Raw genomic sequence first — 13,821 nt, forward strand, 5'->3', positions numbered from 1 at the left:
TATGAAGGCCCTCCATTTCTCCCACGCTGTCTTAATCACAACTGTCAAATAGTACCAATAGTTTCTGGATGTGTGAAACTCAGCAGTTAAAGTAAATAGGAAATAAAGGCTCCAGACATTTTGCATGGAGAGCTCAGTTCCCACAGTACTCAGTGAAACACTAGTCTAGAAAGCTTAAGACATTCAAAGAACACCCTATTTCAGTTCTTGTGCTGGATGTTTCACCTCATTTACCACCCCGTATCAGTACAAGTCCTAAAAACAGGAAGACTAAAGCAATACCTCTTCACTCAATGTTATTCTTTACATTCAAGAACCCACAAAGATGACATATAGCACACTGAAATTGCTTATTATAAACAAAAGTCATGTATTTCCAAGCTCAATTAGTTTTGAGGACAGAGAAGCATATTACGATTCTTAAATTAATAGTGGCTAGAAACAATTTGTGCTCAAAAAATAAGTGAGATTCAGAGGGCTAATAAGGAAGTAACACTTTCACCAAAAACTCAAAAACTTTCAAATGTTTGAAACGTCTTGCTTCAATTTTACATGAGTACAGTGACAGCCAGCATGATGCTTAGCGCACAGAACTGATTAAGGAACACAGTAACCAGAGACTACACTATGAAATCTACTTTAAGACCTAGGCTGAATAAGTATATTTGTTCCCAAATTTCTTCCAGCTTCTCAGGTTTAGAGAAAAATGTGGAAGCATAGTAAGGTAACAGTAGATGCATACTATGCAGTTAAAAGCATTTAACTCAAATAAAACCTCTGAATAATTCTGAGACATCAACTGTCCATATCTTGGCAGTTCCATCTGCCTTGCCATTTCCAATATGTTACTCTGACCTTATAGAGCAGCCTGGAAATGCCACTTTTTGAGGCACAAAAGAATTTTGACTAAGAGACACTAGCTCCTAATGGAAGGACAGGCCTGTGAGCAAGCTTCGAGTCTCATTTATATGCCTTAGTATTGTACGTTTATGGGGAAGCAATTAATACAGAACAGTACTGACAACCAGGCCTTCCCTTTTATGATTTTTTGTATTCCACTACGGGATATTAGCAAGCTTGTTTTCAATGCTACCATCTGCCTAGTTCTTTTTAAATTAACTATTAAGTATGTATGTGTGGAAGTGCTAACAGAATACTAACAGCAACATTCAAGATCACCAATTTTAGTTTATGAAACTGGATTTTGACAGTGCTGACATTTACTCTTCCACACTGCAGATGCTCAGAGACGCCAAGTTCCATTCAGAACACAGCCATCAAGTATGTGGGTAGTTTTAATTTTCTCTCAAGTGGACACCAGAAACCAGGCATCTGTCCCCTATGTTCTATCACAGAGTTCACAGCTGTCTAGACAACAAGCTGGTTGCATCTTCCAGCTTCAGCACTCCAACAGGTTTGCACATTCTCAAGCTAAACATTAGGTTTCCTCCTTAGTCCCCTCTGCTGCAAGAGCACTTTAAGCAGCTCCTATTAAGTCAGTGGGAAGAGGGGTAATGTCTCATTCCATGAGAAGTTAGAATAATTTTACTACTTGGACACATAGCTTCTAAAAAAAGATAGAAGAATCCCAAGTATTTGGCCTGCCCAGGATTTCAGTGATAAAGCCAAAATAAGTTATTCAACAACTGTAATTAAACTTAGTTAGCAGCAGCTGAAGACCAGCATTGAAAGTAGCAGGTGTTTTTCAATAAGTTTCAGTAGCTTCTGGTCAGAGATAACACTGAGCATTACATAACATCACACTCGTATATCTGAGTGGCAAAACTGTCAAATATACTTCATTATATATTTGACTGAAGAAAGCTCTACATTCTAGCTCATTTCATGTTTGCTCATACTTGATGTTGGGAAGGAAGAGTTTAACCAGTGCCAGAATGAGGAGAAAAAAAAGTATTCAGTCTCATCTGACAGACCTATCCTCTCACATACACATACCTGCATCACTATTCAAATCATCCTCTCAGGGAACAAAAACAGGGAAATTTTTACAGTGTTGAGTGACAACTAATGTTACACATCCCATTTCATTTTGGTCCATATTCTACTTATGGAATTTCAGTGCTGCACTTACTACCTGAAAATTTGATGACGCAATACAAGTTTGTCACTAAAGCGTACACAGCCTTGCATTTCAGATGTTCACTAGCAGTTATGGGACACATTGGTACCAGTATGCCAGTTTTTCAAACTGCAGAAAACACTGATATTCTCCCAGCTAATGAGTTCATTCCTAATTCTAGTCCTACAAGGGTTAAAACACATCTGCTCTGCAATAATGTAGTTGAACAAAGAAATTTTCCATGATTAAAAGAAACAAACGCAAAAGCTGATAAGTTCTTACAGTCAGTGAAGTTCTGGAACTTTTTTTGGCCAGGACATCATCTCGATGTCAGCAAAACAGCCTGAATTCTAGTGGCCCATGTCAATCAAAGACCAAAAGCAATGAACTGAATCTTATTATAAGTCTTAAGATTAAGCCCTTGGACAACGGAGCTGAGAGCCATCCTGCTCACCTTAGACACTTGCTAGCCGGTCAGCTGAATTGCTCTCCTATTCTTTGGAGCTTGATCTTTGACTGTAACCAAGCTGTCAAAGTTCTCAGAGACCTACATTTAGGTATCTGTACTGAATTGACTCCCACAATCCTGCTGTCACTTATGCCAGCAGAAAGTCACTATTATAAAGAGACATAAAATTGTTAGTTACATTTGTTACTAAATTTAGACTTGTTTCTTATAGCCAAAACGTAGCACGTAGCAGACATTTAGTCATAGCTGGGTAAGAGGGTAGCAAAACAGTCCTTCTTCCTCCCCTTGTTCTGGGATACCTTTTGCCCACTTTCTTTGCCTGACAATCACCTTCTCTAAAACACCTCCTTTATGGTTTAAAGCATCCAGTGGTTTAGAGCATCTTTTACTGTATGAAGTACTGTCACAGAGCCATTTACAATTCACTAGAAAAGCTATGTGGGAAAAGCTCTACCACATTAAAGCCAGACTATAATGGAAAAGAAAAAGCTACTTTAGCAAGGACATAGAGACTAACACCTATCAAAAACACTGACTTCTCAGAAGCACTAAAACTTTGTCTGCAGTTAACTGATAGGCTTTAAAACTTCATCTTGTGTTACAAGATTTTTTTTAACCTGATAGTGACAACTTAACATGTGTAGCATTACAAACAGGTTGACACAGAGCAACTAAAAAAAGGAACAGATGGAAAAGCAAGTGACTATACAAACATCAGATGTTGAACAAACTATTTCAAGTACCAGTTCTGTATAAGAAATATACAGAACAAATCATATGATGAGTTGCAAACAATAAAGGAGCAACAGCCAATAGAGCTAATAGTTGTTTTCCTTTGCAAACTAAAACAAGAATCAAGCAGTTGAACTGAAAATAGTCTTACCCATGAGATTCATGATCACTTTCTGAATGTACACCATACTTCTGTAGTTATTACTGTAGCTCAGGAGGTTTCAGTAGTTTAGCTGCATGCTTAAGACTGACAATACCACCCCCTGGGCTTTAAAAAAGTTTTTAAACTGTTTCAGGCTCAGTTGGCTTTAATTTTGCCACTGTTGATTTTTGAAGAAAAATAATGCTGAAAATGTTGCAGATTCTTCAGACTCCAAATTGAATCTTGACATGTAAAAATATCCACTTTAAGTCAAATTGTAGAATTACAAAATTCTGAAGCAATGACATGTGTTATTAAAAGAGACATTACTGTTTCATTCATTGAAACAAGAACAGACTTTTTCCAGAAATACAACAGTTCTTATCATTAAGAAAATTTTGGCTACTTTAGCGCTCATCAAGTTATTCTGCCAGATTCAGTTTTGGTTAAAAAGCTCTGGTGTTGGGTTTTTATCCTTACAAAGTTGTAACATAGTTATAATCTGGTCAGCCTATGATACTGAGTAAGTCCAAGTTATACCACAGTTCAATACATAAAAAGGTAAAAGTTCATTCTCCACTGCTGGATTAAGATCCAGAGGCCTAGAGACAAATGAGGTGTTTACTGTTTCTCAAGCTGTGAGGAATGTGGCCTTTCCTTGCAGGAATATATTGAAACTGAAATCTAAACTGTACTAGAGTACTGAAGTAGTGGTTCTGAAATCTAACTTGCAGTAAAAAAGCAATTCTTCTCATTCTACAAACTTAGCAGTACTGCAAAACATGAAAAGTTAAGACTTCAAGTTTAAAAGATGAAGCTACTTAGTGTGAGGACAGTCTTCTATACAAGTGTAGTCTGATAAGTGCAATCATTAATAAGGAGTTGAAATAGTCACATAGCAACTTACTGTGTAAGTGATGGCTGCCAACATTCCAATCACAGTCAAGGAACTAATGGAAAATGAAAGAGCAGTCAAGCCATCTGCAAAATAAGAGCAAAGGCTGTTGAAAATTCCTACAGTAGAGGTAGGAGAACATTCCTTCCTGTATTACTTCCCTAAAGACAGATTTAAGTGTCAAACTCATTAGGTTTAAGAAGAAAATCTACAGCTGCAATTACCTATCAATTGGTAAGACAATTCAAATAAAGCTATACTTTATAGCATGTACAGAGGCTACCTAGTCTTCCCCAAGCATGGCATATCAGGAATTTCCTCCCATTGGTCTGAGTATCAAGGTGCATTTCACATCATTACTAAGCCAGTCTAAGGTCACCTACCATCAGCAACATCAGTCCAATCTCCAGTCCCTCCTTACCACCAGAATTCCTCCTCAACTGCCAAGTGAGGAAACACAGGGATTTAAGAACAGACAAAAAGCTACTAACTCACCCTACAGAAAAGGGCAATCTGCCAGTTTAGCTCCCTGAACTGCTTCACCACCATGTTTCTCTTGAATCAGCTCCAGTCACCTAGCAGCAGGGAGAAGGGAAGCAAGACTTGACTTCCTATGACAGCTAGTCAGTCACTGCCACTGCCTAGATGCAAGTAAATAGACTTGCTCTCCCAGACAGGAGTTCCACTGCAATATTGTGATGTAAGAACACAAGACTAGGAGCTTACTGTAAAGATTAGAATTGCTACAGAAAGATTGAATCATTCCGAGTGACAAATCTTGAGCAAAAAAGCCTGTGTTCATAACACACTGACAGAGAAGCCTTTGATTAAAGATTACGGGGACTAAGAAGCCCACGGAAGCTTGGAGAGAAAACGCAAGTGTTATGGAGGGTCAGGAGAAAGCTTGAGGCTAGCACATATTAGAGTTAACAACCCATATGTCAGAGCAATGATACCAGCTCAGACAAAAAAACCCATCTAGCACTGCTTTCTGCCAGCCAGTAGCAGATCTTTCTCCAACAGTGGCAGAAAGTCTCTATGCTAGGAGTTTGCAAATGCTGCATTCAGACAATGATTGAATAGCTGTTGATGAACCTAGCTCCCATAACTGTCTGACGCCTCTTCAGGACTTATTTCTCGCCTCCACAGGAGTCTGTTAATAGCTTCCACTGTTCAAGCTTGCTTTGTGGAAGGTACACTTTTCATTTATCTGCTGTTCTATAAAGTAGATCAGGCAAGCATGGATCTCAGACATCCAAACAAGCCATAGGCCTTAGCTTGAATCAGACCACACATCTAAGTGGAAACTAGAAGAGTGTTAGATTAGGTCAGGAGACTGAACAGTTATCATTTCTAGAGTGATAGCAAGGTTGTGGTAAGACAGAAGAAACTTGTTAAACTCATCCCTGAAGACAAACTCCTTGAATCTGCCTACAAGTTTTGTGCAAGTTTAGTGTAACCCTCCCTTGCAGGACACAGCTCAGCAAGTCTCCTTGAACTTTTTAATTGGTTTAACAGTAGCATGCTAACACTAGCTATTATAGAACTTAACTTTTCAATAAATCAGTTCATGTTTGTATCCATTCATAGTAACAAACTGAGCCACTGTTTAATATTCCCCTCACATTCTCCCTTTCCCCTAGTTCAAGGAATTTAAGCCTAGTGGCTTTTTCCCCTACTCACACACCAGAATTATTAGCAGGTGTTTACTCATTTTTTCCCAACCATGAGATCAAGCATTCATAGTACTAAGATAATAAAAAAATTAAGCACCTCAAAATCAGGACTCCTGTTCTGAGAACTGAATAGGTAGAATACATCCACTTATTCCTAGTATTAGGTAGAAATTAAAAGAAAGCAAAGCAGTCTTTTTTCACCCTGTCAAACTAAATACTTACGCAGTGCCACCACAGAAGGTTAAACCTGATTTTAAAATGAAGTTACAATGGATGCTAACTTTTATACAAGAAGTATTGCCAAAAATAAGTAAGAGAAGAGCCAAAATGAGCACTAAACTTGTACGCCTATGCAATAATTGAATGGGCAGCTAAATCAGGGATATCAGGCAAGACATTGCTGTTCTGTCAGATACATGTTGCAGAGTCACCACTGTTAACTGTTCATGGTAACAGTAAGGTTCAGTATCCTTTTATTCTCATTTTTCTTCTGAGGCTGGAAAACAGACAGGCCTCTGCCATAGTCTTCCTTCCACAAACTGAGAAGTCCTGCCAGTTATCCTAGTTCTCCCACAGCTAACAGCAGTATGTTTATAAGCTTCAAACACCACAGTTATATTTAACATGTAAATCATACCTCTTTTCCCTTTAGCATGCGTAAAAGTTTATCTTCTGAAGCTCAGAGGGAGAAAAAACAAACAAAATTTTGAAGCTACAGATCCCCTACTCCAAATAGGGAGTGTACAACATACTTCACTGTTAAGTAAGAGTTCTCCTGTAGAAATATTTGAAACCAACATTAAAAATCTATTTAAAGAAAGTTTGGACTACACTAGATCAAAGTTGAGAAACTGGCTGAAAAATAACTATTAGCTATATATTATAAGGCTGTGTTTCAGTGGACAAGTTGTATTCCTTTTATAGTCCCCACTACAAAGCAAATGGATAGAAAACAGAACATCCAAGATGATTAAGACCTGAAGACCTAAACAGTTCTCTACAATTAACTGCAGGAAAGCACAGGAAAAAGTTCATCTCCCAACAGACTTTCAAGCCATTCAGATATCTTAAGTCTAAATATAAGCAAGACTGTACTACATTAAGAATACTACTGCTGAGCAGCTATAGTTCCTTGTCAATCTGTTCAGTTTTTCAAGGAATTCATTGAGTAGAGGGCAAGAAAAGAAGGGGAGAAAGTATAACTTATATTGCAAGTTATGCCAATAGGTGCAACCAGGATTGTTAAGCAGTGACACAGGTAAGTCCAAAGAAACAAAGAATTAGCGTAAATAAGCCTGAAGTACTACCTAAGGGAACACAAAAAACAGAAATGCTTCAAGTTAGTCATCTGAGCTTCAGTAAAGCTACCTCCACACATCTACTCATTCCACTTTAAAAGTAGTTACAAAACCAGAATGTTAAGAAAATTCTAAGTGAATTTTATTCAAAGCTCAAGAATAACTAAAGTTTTCAGAATTCATTTAAACCTGGTTCAGTGTCATCAGAACATGGACTAATTTTACTTTCATTTAAGAACTATAAAAGAAAGATCACATTAAAAACAGTTTAAGAAGCCTTTAGATAGTCACAGCAGACACTTATCTTTGAGCTAATCATTAGCACCATTCTCAAAATACTGCACAGATGAAGAGCCAGCCTAGCCCAGAATCAAGTTTGCTTTCTCCATAAGCAGTAACAGGTGATACTACATTTACGGAGTTGGTTGTATCACTAAGGGGATATAGTTATAGTATGGAATAATCATAGAATACCCTACAAAACAAAATTGCCTTTCACATAGCAAAACAGCTGGCAATGACAAGAATCAGGTAGATGACTACAGCATTCAGTTCTGCTACAGTACAGAAGAATGTAAAGCGTTGACTCAAAATCATTGCCTTAACTATGTAATTTACTCAGAAAGTTTTAAAAAATAGTACTGACCAGAATTCTATATATCTTGTGATACTGCAGTATAAGATTGGAGCAAGGCTTATATCATACACCAAAAGCATTTAGACAGAAAGCAGTACTCTGATACATGGGCAAGAATGAGGCACAAACATTGCGAGGCCACTCTCTATCATCTTGGAAAGGTCCTGGAGAACAGGAGAGGCACCAGTGTCACGCCAGTCTTCCAAAAGGGCAAGAAGGAGGAGCCAGGGAACTCCAGGCCTGCCAGCCTCACCTCCATCCCTGGAAAGGGGATGGAACAGCTCCTCCTGGAGGTCATCCCTCAGCATGCGGAGGACAAGAAGGTGATCAGGAGTAGCCAGCCCGGATTCACCAAAGGGAAATCATGCTGGACCAATCTGACAGCCTTCTATCATAGAATGACTGGCTGGGTAGATGAGGGCAGGGCAGTGGAGGTTGTCTCCCTGGACTTGAGCAAGGCTTTGGACACTGTCTCCCACCACATCCTCCCACATCAGCTCAGGAAGCGTGGGAGGGATGAGTGGACAGTGAGGTGGATGGAGAACTGGCTGGATGGCCGAGCTCAGAGGGTTGTGGTCAGTGCAACAGAGGCTAGCTGGAGGCCTGTAGCTAGCAGTGTCCCCCAGGGGTCAGTCCTGGGTCCAGTCTTGTTCAACATATTCATCAGTGACCTGGAGGAAGGCACAGAGTGCCCCCTCAGCAAGTTTGCTGATGATACTAAACTCAGGGGAATGGCTGATATGCCAGAAGGCTGGGCTGACATTCCGAGGGACCTGGACAGGCTGGAGAGGTGGGCAGAGAGGAACCTCCTGAAGTTCAACCAAGGCAAGTGCAGGGTCCTGCACCTGGGCAGGAAGAACCCCCGGCACCAGTCCAGGCTGGGGGTTGACCTGCTGGAAAGCAGCTCTGCCAAGAAGGACCTGGGAGTCCTGGCGGACAAGTTAAACATGAGCCAGCAGTGTGCCCTTGTGGCCAAAAAGGCCAATGGTGTCCTCTGCTGCATTAGGCAGTGTTGCCAGCAGGTGGAGGGAGGTGATCCTGCCCCTCTCCTCAGCCCTGGGGAGGCCTCCCCTGGTGTCCAGTTCTGGGCTCCCCACTACAAGAGAGTCATGGCACTCCTGGAAAGAGTCCAGTGGAGGGCTCCAAACATGATGAGGGGACTGCAGCATCTCTCCTCTGAAGAAAGGCTGAGAGAGCTGGGCCTGTTCAGCCTGGGGAAGAGAAGACTGAGAGGGGATCTCATCAATGTGTACAAGTATCTGAAGGGGGGTGGTGTCGAGAGGATGGACAGACTCTTCTCCGTGGTGCCCAGCAACAGGACAAGAGGCAATGGGCACAAACTGAACCACAGGAAGTTCCATCTGAACCTGAGGAAAAACTTCTTCACTGTGAGGGTGACCGAGCACTGGCACAGGTTGCCCAGAGAGGTAGTGGAGTCTCCTTCGCTGGAGATATTCAGAACCCGTCTGGATGTGATCCTGGGCAATATGCTCTAGAGGTCCCTGCTGGAGCAGGGAGGTTGGACTGGATGATCTCCAGAGGTCCCTTCCAACCTCAGCCATTCTGTGATTGTGATTAGAGTGCTTAACACTTCAGGCTTAAGCTACATGCTAGACAATTTACTATTTCAACTGGATACGTTCGGGAAAAATCACACCAAGCCTGTCTTAGCTCACAGATAAACCACTTCCTTCATACCTTTTCACTAAGAAAAGCAAATAGCCTGGCTAAATGCAAAAGCTGCCCAAGCTAAGGGGTAAGTAGAACATCATGAAGTTTAGCCTTCACAATAGTTCTTTACAGCTCTTGCATGAAGAGTTACAGATGTAACAAACAGAAGTTTTAGAATGAGAAGGTCAATACTAGGAGAATGAAGGGAAAGTTGTAAGGCTCACAGAATTTCCATATTTAAATAAAGAACTACTTACAGAGTGTTCTCATTCTCAAACAGCAGTATCATTAAATAAACATTTGTTTAAAAATTATTTGTCATAACACAAGACATTCACTGTATTGAACTTCATTAGTTTTAGGGTACCCAAGTAAGATTGCAAAGCTGTGGTAAATGAAGGTTCCATGGAAGAAAGTATGAACCAGTCCCCAAACCCCTTCATTACTAGTATCCAGGAATTGAATTGACAACCTTACTGTCAAATTTAGACTGTACTGAAGGTAAAGTACTGAAAGTAGACACAGTCAGTGTCTCCTTTTCTGAACTTAAAAGATGGCTCTGATTTTTTGTCTGAACAGAAAAACAATCTGATTGCAAACAATAAATGTAAGCAAGCAGTTAAGAATCAAGTTAGAAAGAAGTTAACTAGTTATCAGAAAGTTATTTATTGATTACAAACAAGAAAAGCATGCCCAAATAAATTGGCAGCGACTTACGCAAAGCTCAGGACAAATATTAAACTTACGACTACTTCCAAATTCTTCAAACAGCAGCTTCACTTTCTCCCACTCTGTGGAATTCTTCTTGTTGGGAATATTCAACGGAACAAAAGCACTGTAAAAAAAAGCAAGATTTTATCTCACTTACCCTGATTAGTGAAATATCATATGACTTGTACTATCATATTAAGGAAATGGGAATCCATTTATTCCTGAAGAATAAATCGTATGAGGTTAAGTATGAAAAAATTCTAAAGGCAGCATTCCTTTAATTTACATTCCTCTCACATGCTACCATCTGTATAGAGTCAGGTAGGTGTTCAGTGAATTAACGGCTTTCTATTTACCAGCCGCCTTAACAGAGGTAAGGATCCTGCATTCAAGTATCATCAAATAAATATTATTGTGATTTACCAGCCTGGTTAATTTAAGGGTAGGGCATCAAAAAGCACCAAGACTAAGAGATACTTGAGACAAATCAGGTCTCAAATTCACACTTCTAGACACTGAAATAAAATAACTCAAGATACCCACACTAAGCAGTCAAAAAGTTTAAAGGCACATTTTTATGTTCCATAATTACAATTTTAGCAACAAAATCTTCTACATTCAGTTTCTTGTTTGGTGGTTGGCCTGAGAACACTGAACTGCAGAGAAGGAAACCTTTAATAAGTATTTGTGACCTTCCAGTAGGCTGGGATTTTAAAAGTGCTTTGAGAAATGTCAAGTACAACAGCCTCTCAGCTAAGACTTCCTGTTGTCAGTGTCCCCATCCAAAATCCAATATACAGTAAGATCTTTCAACTCATTAGAATCCCAGAATAGCTTGTGTTGGAACTGCCTAAAAACAGACACTTCCACACCAAACTGAAACCATGGTTTCAGGACATAAAAGAATGCCTACAAGCTCCACGGAAACAAGACCTGGAATGGCACAGAGAAGCTTTAGAATGCAAGAACCCAAACTAAAGGCCATAGAGAATGATCATACATCATTTGGACTTTTGTAAGAAAAGGTACAGAAGATTCCAATTCCTGCTTCCAGTCTAGTAAATAACAAATATGCATCCTCTCAGAGTATGCATTAAATTTCAAGTAGAGAACGTAAGCATGCATTTCAGAGGCTAGTGCAAGACTGCAATAGGTGTGCACTTCTCTATTTTTAATATATCAAAAACAAGACTGTTGCCCTGCGAGCAAAATTAAAGAGTCCTGTTCTTAAACACCAACTTAAGTGTTTGTTTTTAGCTTCCTGACAATACAAGAGGTAGATTAAGGCTAGCCTTTACTGAAACTGACACACTTGCTGGTTTTAACCAACATTTAATTCTTATAACTGCCTCTTTCTATTCTTACTGTAGAAGAGCATTCAGGCAAGATCAAATCACTTACTAGAAGTCAGGCAAAACTGTCTACCTACAAGAGCAAGCAAAAAACAAACAAGTGAAGTTTTACATTTTTTCAAGGGTTAAAAAGAGACACTGGCAAGCTAAATAAGTTCAAGTCCTTTTACTTTAGGAATTAATATGGATTTACCACAGCTAGTGAATAAGTGAAAGGGAACAGCACCTTAGGATATTTATAATTCACTTTTATTACAAGAGGTACAAAGTATTTTTTGTCAAGACTACCTATAACCAACACCTCAAAGGACAGTAAGCACAGTGGAAGCCAGAGTAGGCATTATACATGCTCTTCAATTAGTATCCAGCTATACGGCGACTAAAGGAGATGACCAGAAGAGAGCAGTCTCGAAGTTCCATGCGCTAAGAAGGACCTCAGACAGGAATGGAGTAGCTAGGAGTAACTTCACATTTTAGTTCCAGACCAGTAGGAAGCTTATCTCCCCTCCTGAATAGAGCCTTCCAGCTGTGGGCCAGCTAGCCATAAGGCAGACTAGCACACTCAGAGCTGGCAACTCTACCTTAACAGGCTGCTATGCAACAGTGAGGCAGAATTGTTTTGCCTAGCTACCTGCAGACCAGCATCAAATGTGCTCTCCCAAATGAGTGGATAGTCATGATTTCAACACAAGCACAGCACAGTGATTTACAGGTATAGCTGAGAATTCAGTTAATGCAAGTGAACAGAGTAGATCAACTGTCATGTCTTGTGCTTGGAGTTCTAGATACAAATTAAGTGATTAACTGCAGTCATTTTCAGAGTAGAATCAAGCTCAAGTAGCTAATATTTCTAGGAAGTGCTTTTAAATGATCAGAAGAGTAAATATTTGATTGAGATCTAGACTGCAGAAAAAACCACATACAAGCAGCACAGGATAAGAATACCACTAACTTTTAGCAGAGCTAGTAACAGGAGTGTTGAGATGGCCAAATTTTTGGTCCTTAAGTCATAGAAAAGGACAACTGGTCTTCAGAAACTGAAGTTCATACAAACTAGATTTAAACTTATTTCCATCAAGTGAGTCCTGCTTTCAATAACTTATAGGCCAACCGGAACCAAGTTCCTAGTTTTATAAAAGCCAATACATTCAGAAAATTTAGGGTAGCCAGTCCAGCTTCCACAATCCCAAGCACTGGTAGTCAGGGAAGTACTACTTTTTAAAACAAACATTGCTTATAGATTCAAATACAAATATTTCACACTCCAAAAGAGACTACTGCCCGGGGTGGTTTAATGTAAATGTCATGAGCTGGAAGCAAAGATCCTGAGGTACATTTAGAGTAAATAGAAGCAAACTATATTCAAGGACAGCAAACAGTTTTCCTAAGCTGGGAAAGACATCACAAGTGAATACTAGTTCATATTATCCTGGTGCTAGTTTGTCCTATATTTTGCTTTTAACGATATTCTGCCTAATAGTTATTTGTGCAGAGTATTTGAGTGCTGTTACAGACTTCCTCAATTTTTGCCACAGCAAGAGCCTTGTGCAACAGAGCTGGAAAGATAGGCGTAAGTATCCCTAACAGCTAAGGCAATGGAATCCTACTCGTCTGGGCTGTAGTATCGACTTAGAACAAGCTCCAAGAGGTAGTCTGGCAGAAGACAGATACTACCCTTCAAGATAGTTGCACAGATCTAACAGAGCAAGATAAGCATCCAGGTAGAGTAAGATATTCTTAAACTAAAGCTTAATCCAGCTTTTATGGTTTCTCTGGGCAACTCTGAACAGGGAAGAGGCAGGGACTTCTCGCAGAGACTCAACTTTCCAAAAGAATCAACCTAATCTGCAAGTAAAACAAGTCTGTGTAATTACTTGCTAAATCAAGTCAAAATAACCTCTGTTCTGATATGGGACACCACATGAACATGAGGACAAGATATACTAAAAGTCTATTTGTCAGGAAATTAACAGGAAATATTCCTACTTCTTCCCTACTTAAAACTTGGCACACATTCATCTATTCTAGTCTATTAAACCTAGTTTCCTAAAACTGAACCCAGTACAATTCTATTCCAGCTAATTTGCTCTGATCCTGAGCATGTGCTTACCTCACCACCACAAGGGTAAGAAAAAAATCCTGCTACTGCCATGCATAG

At 39.7% G+C, this 13,821-nt stretch overlaps 1 protein-coding gene across 4 annotated transcripts in view; it reads right to left on the bottom strand.

The window, feature by feature from the left end:
* LMBRD1 (LMBR1 domain containing 1) overlaps positions 1 to 13,821 on the bottom strand; it is a 78,553-nt gene that overhangs the window by 45,202 nt on the left and 19,530 nt on the right. For all 4 annotated transcript variants that reach the window (XM_068937483.1, XM_068937486.1, XM_068937485.1 and 1 more), the window contains exons 6-7: positions 10,347 to 10,435; positions 4,331 to 4,404 (exon numbers count right to left, since the gene is read on the bottom strand). In XM_068937483.1, the coding sequence (XP_068793584.1) occupies positions 4,331 to 4,404; positions 10,347 to 10,435 (163 nt within the window). The remainder of the gene's footprint in view (positions 1 to 4,330; positions 4,405 to 10,346; positions 10,436 to 13,821) is intronic.

Source organism: Struthio camelus, chromosome 3 (assembly GCF_040807025.1).
Source record: "Struthio camelus isolate bStrCam1 chromosome 3, bStrCam1.hap1, whole genome shotgun sequence".
Classification (NCBI taxonomy): domain Eukaryota; kingdom Metazoa; phylum Chordata; class Aves; order Struthioniformes; family Struthionidae; genus Struthio; species Struthio camelus.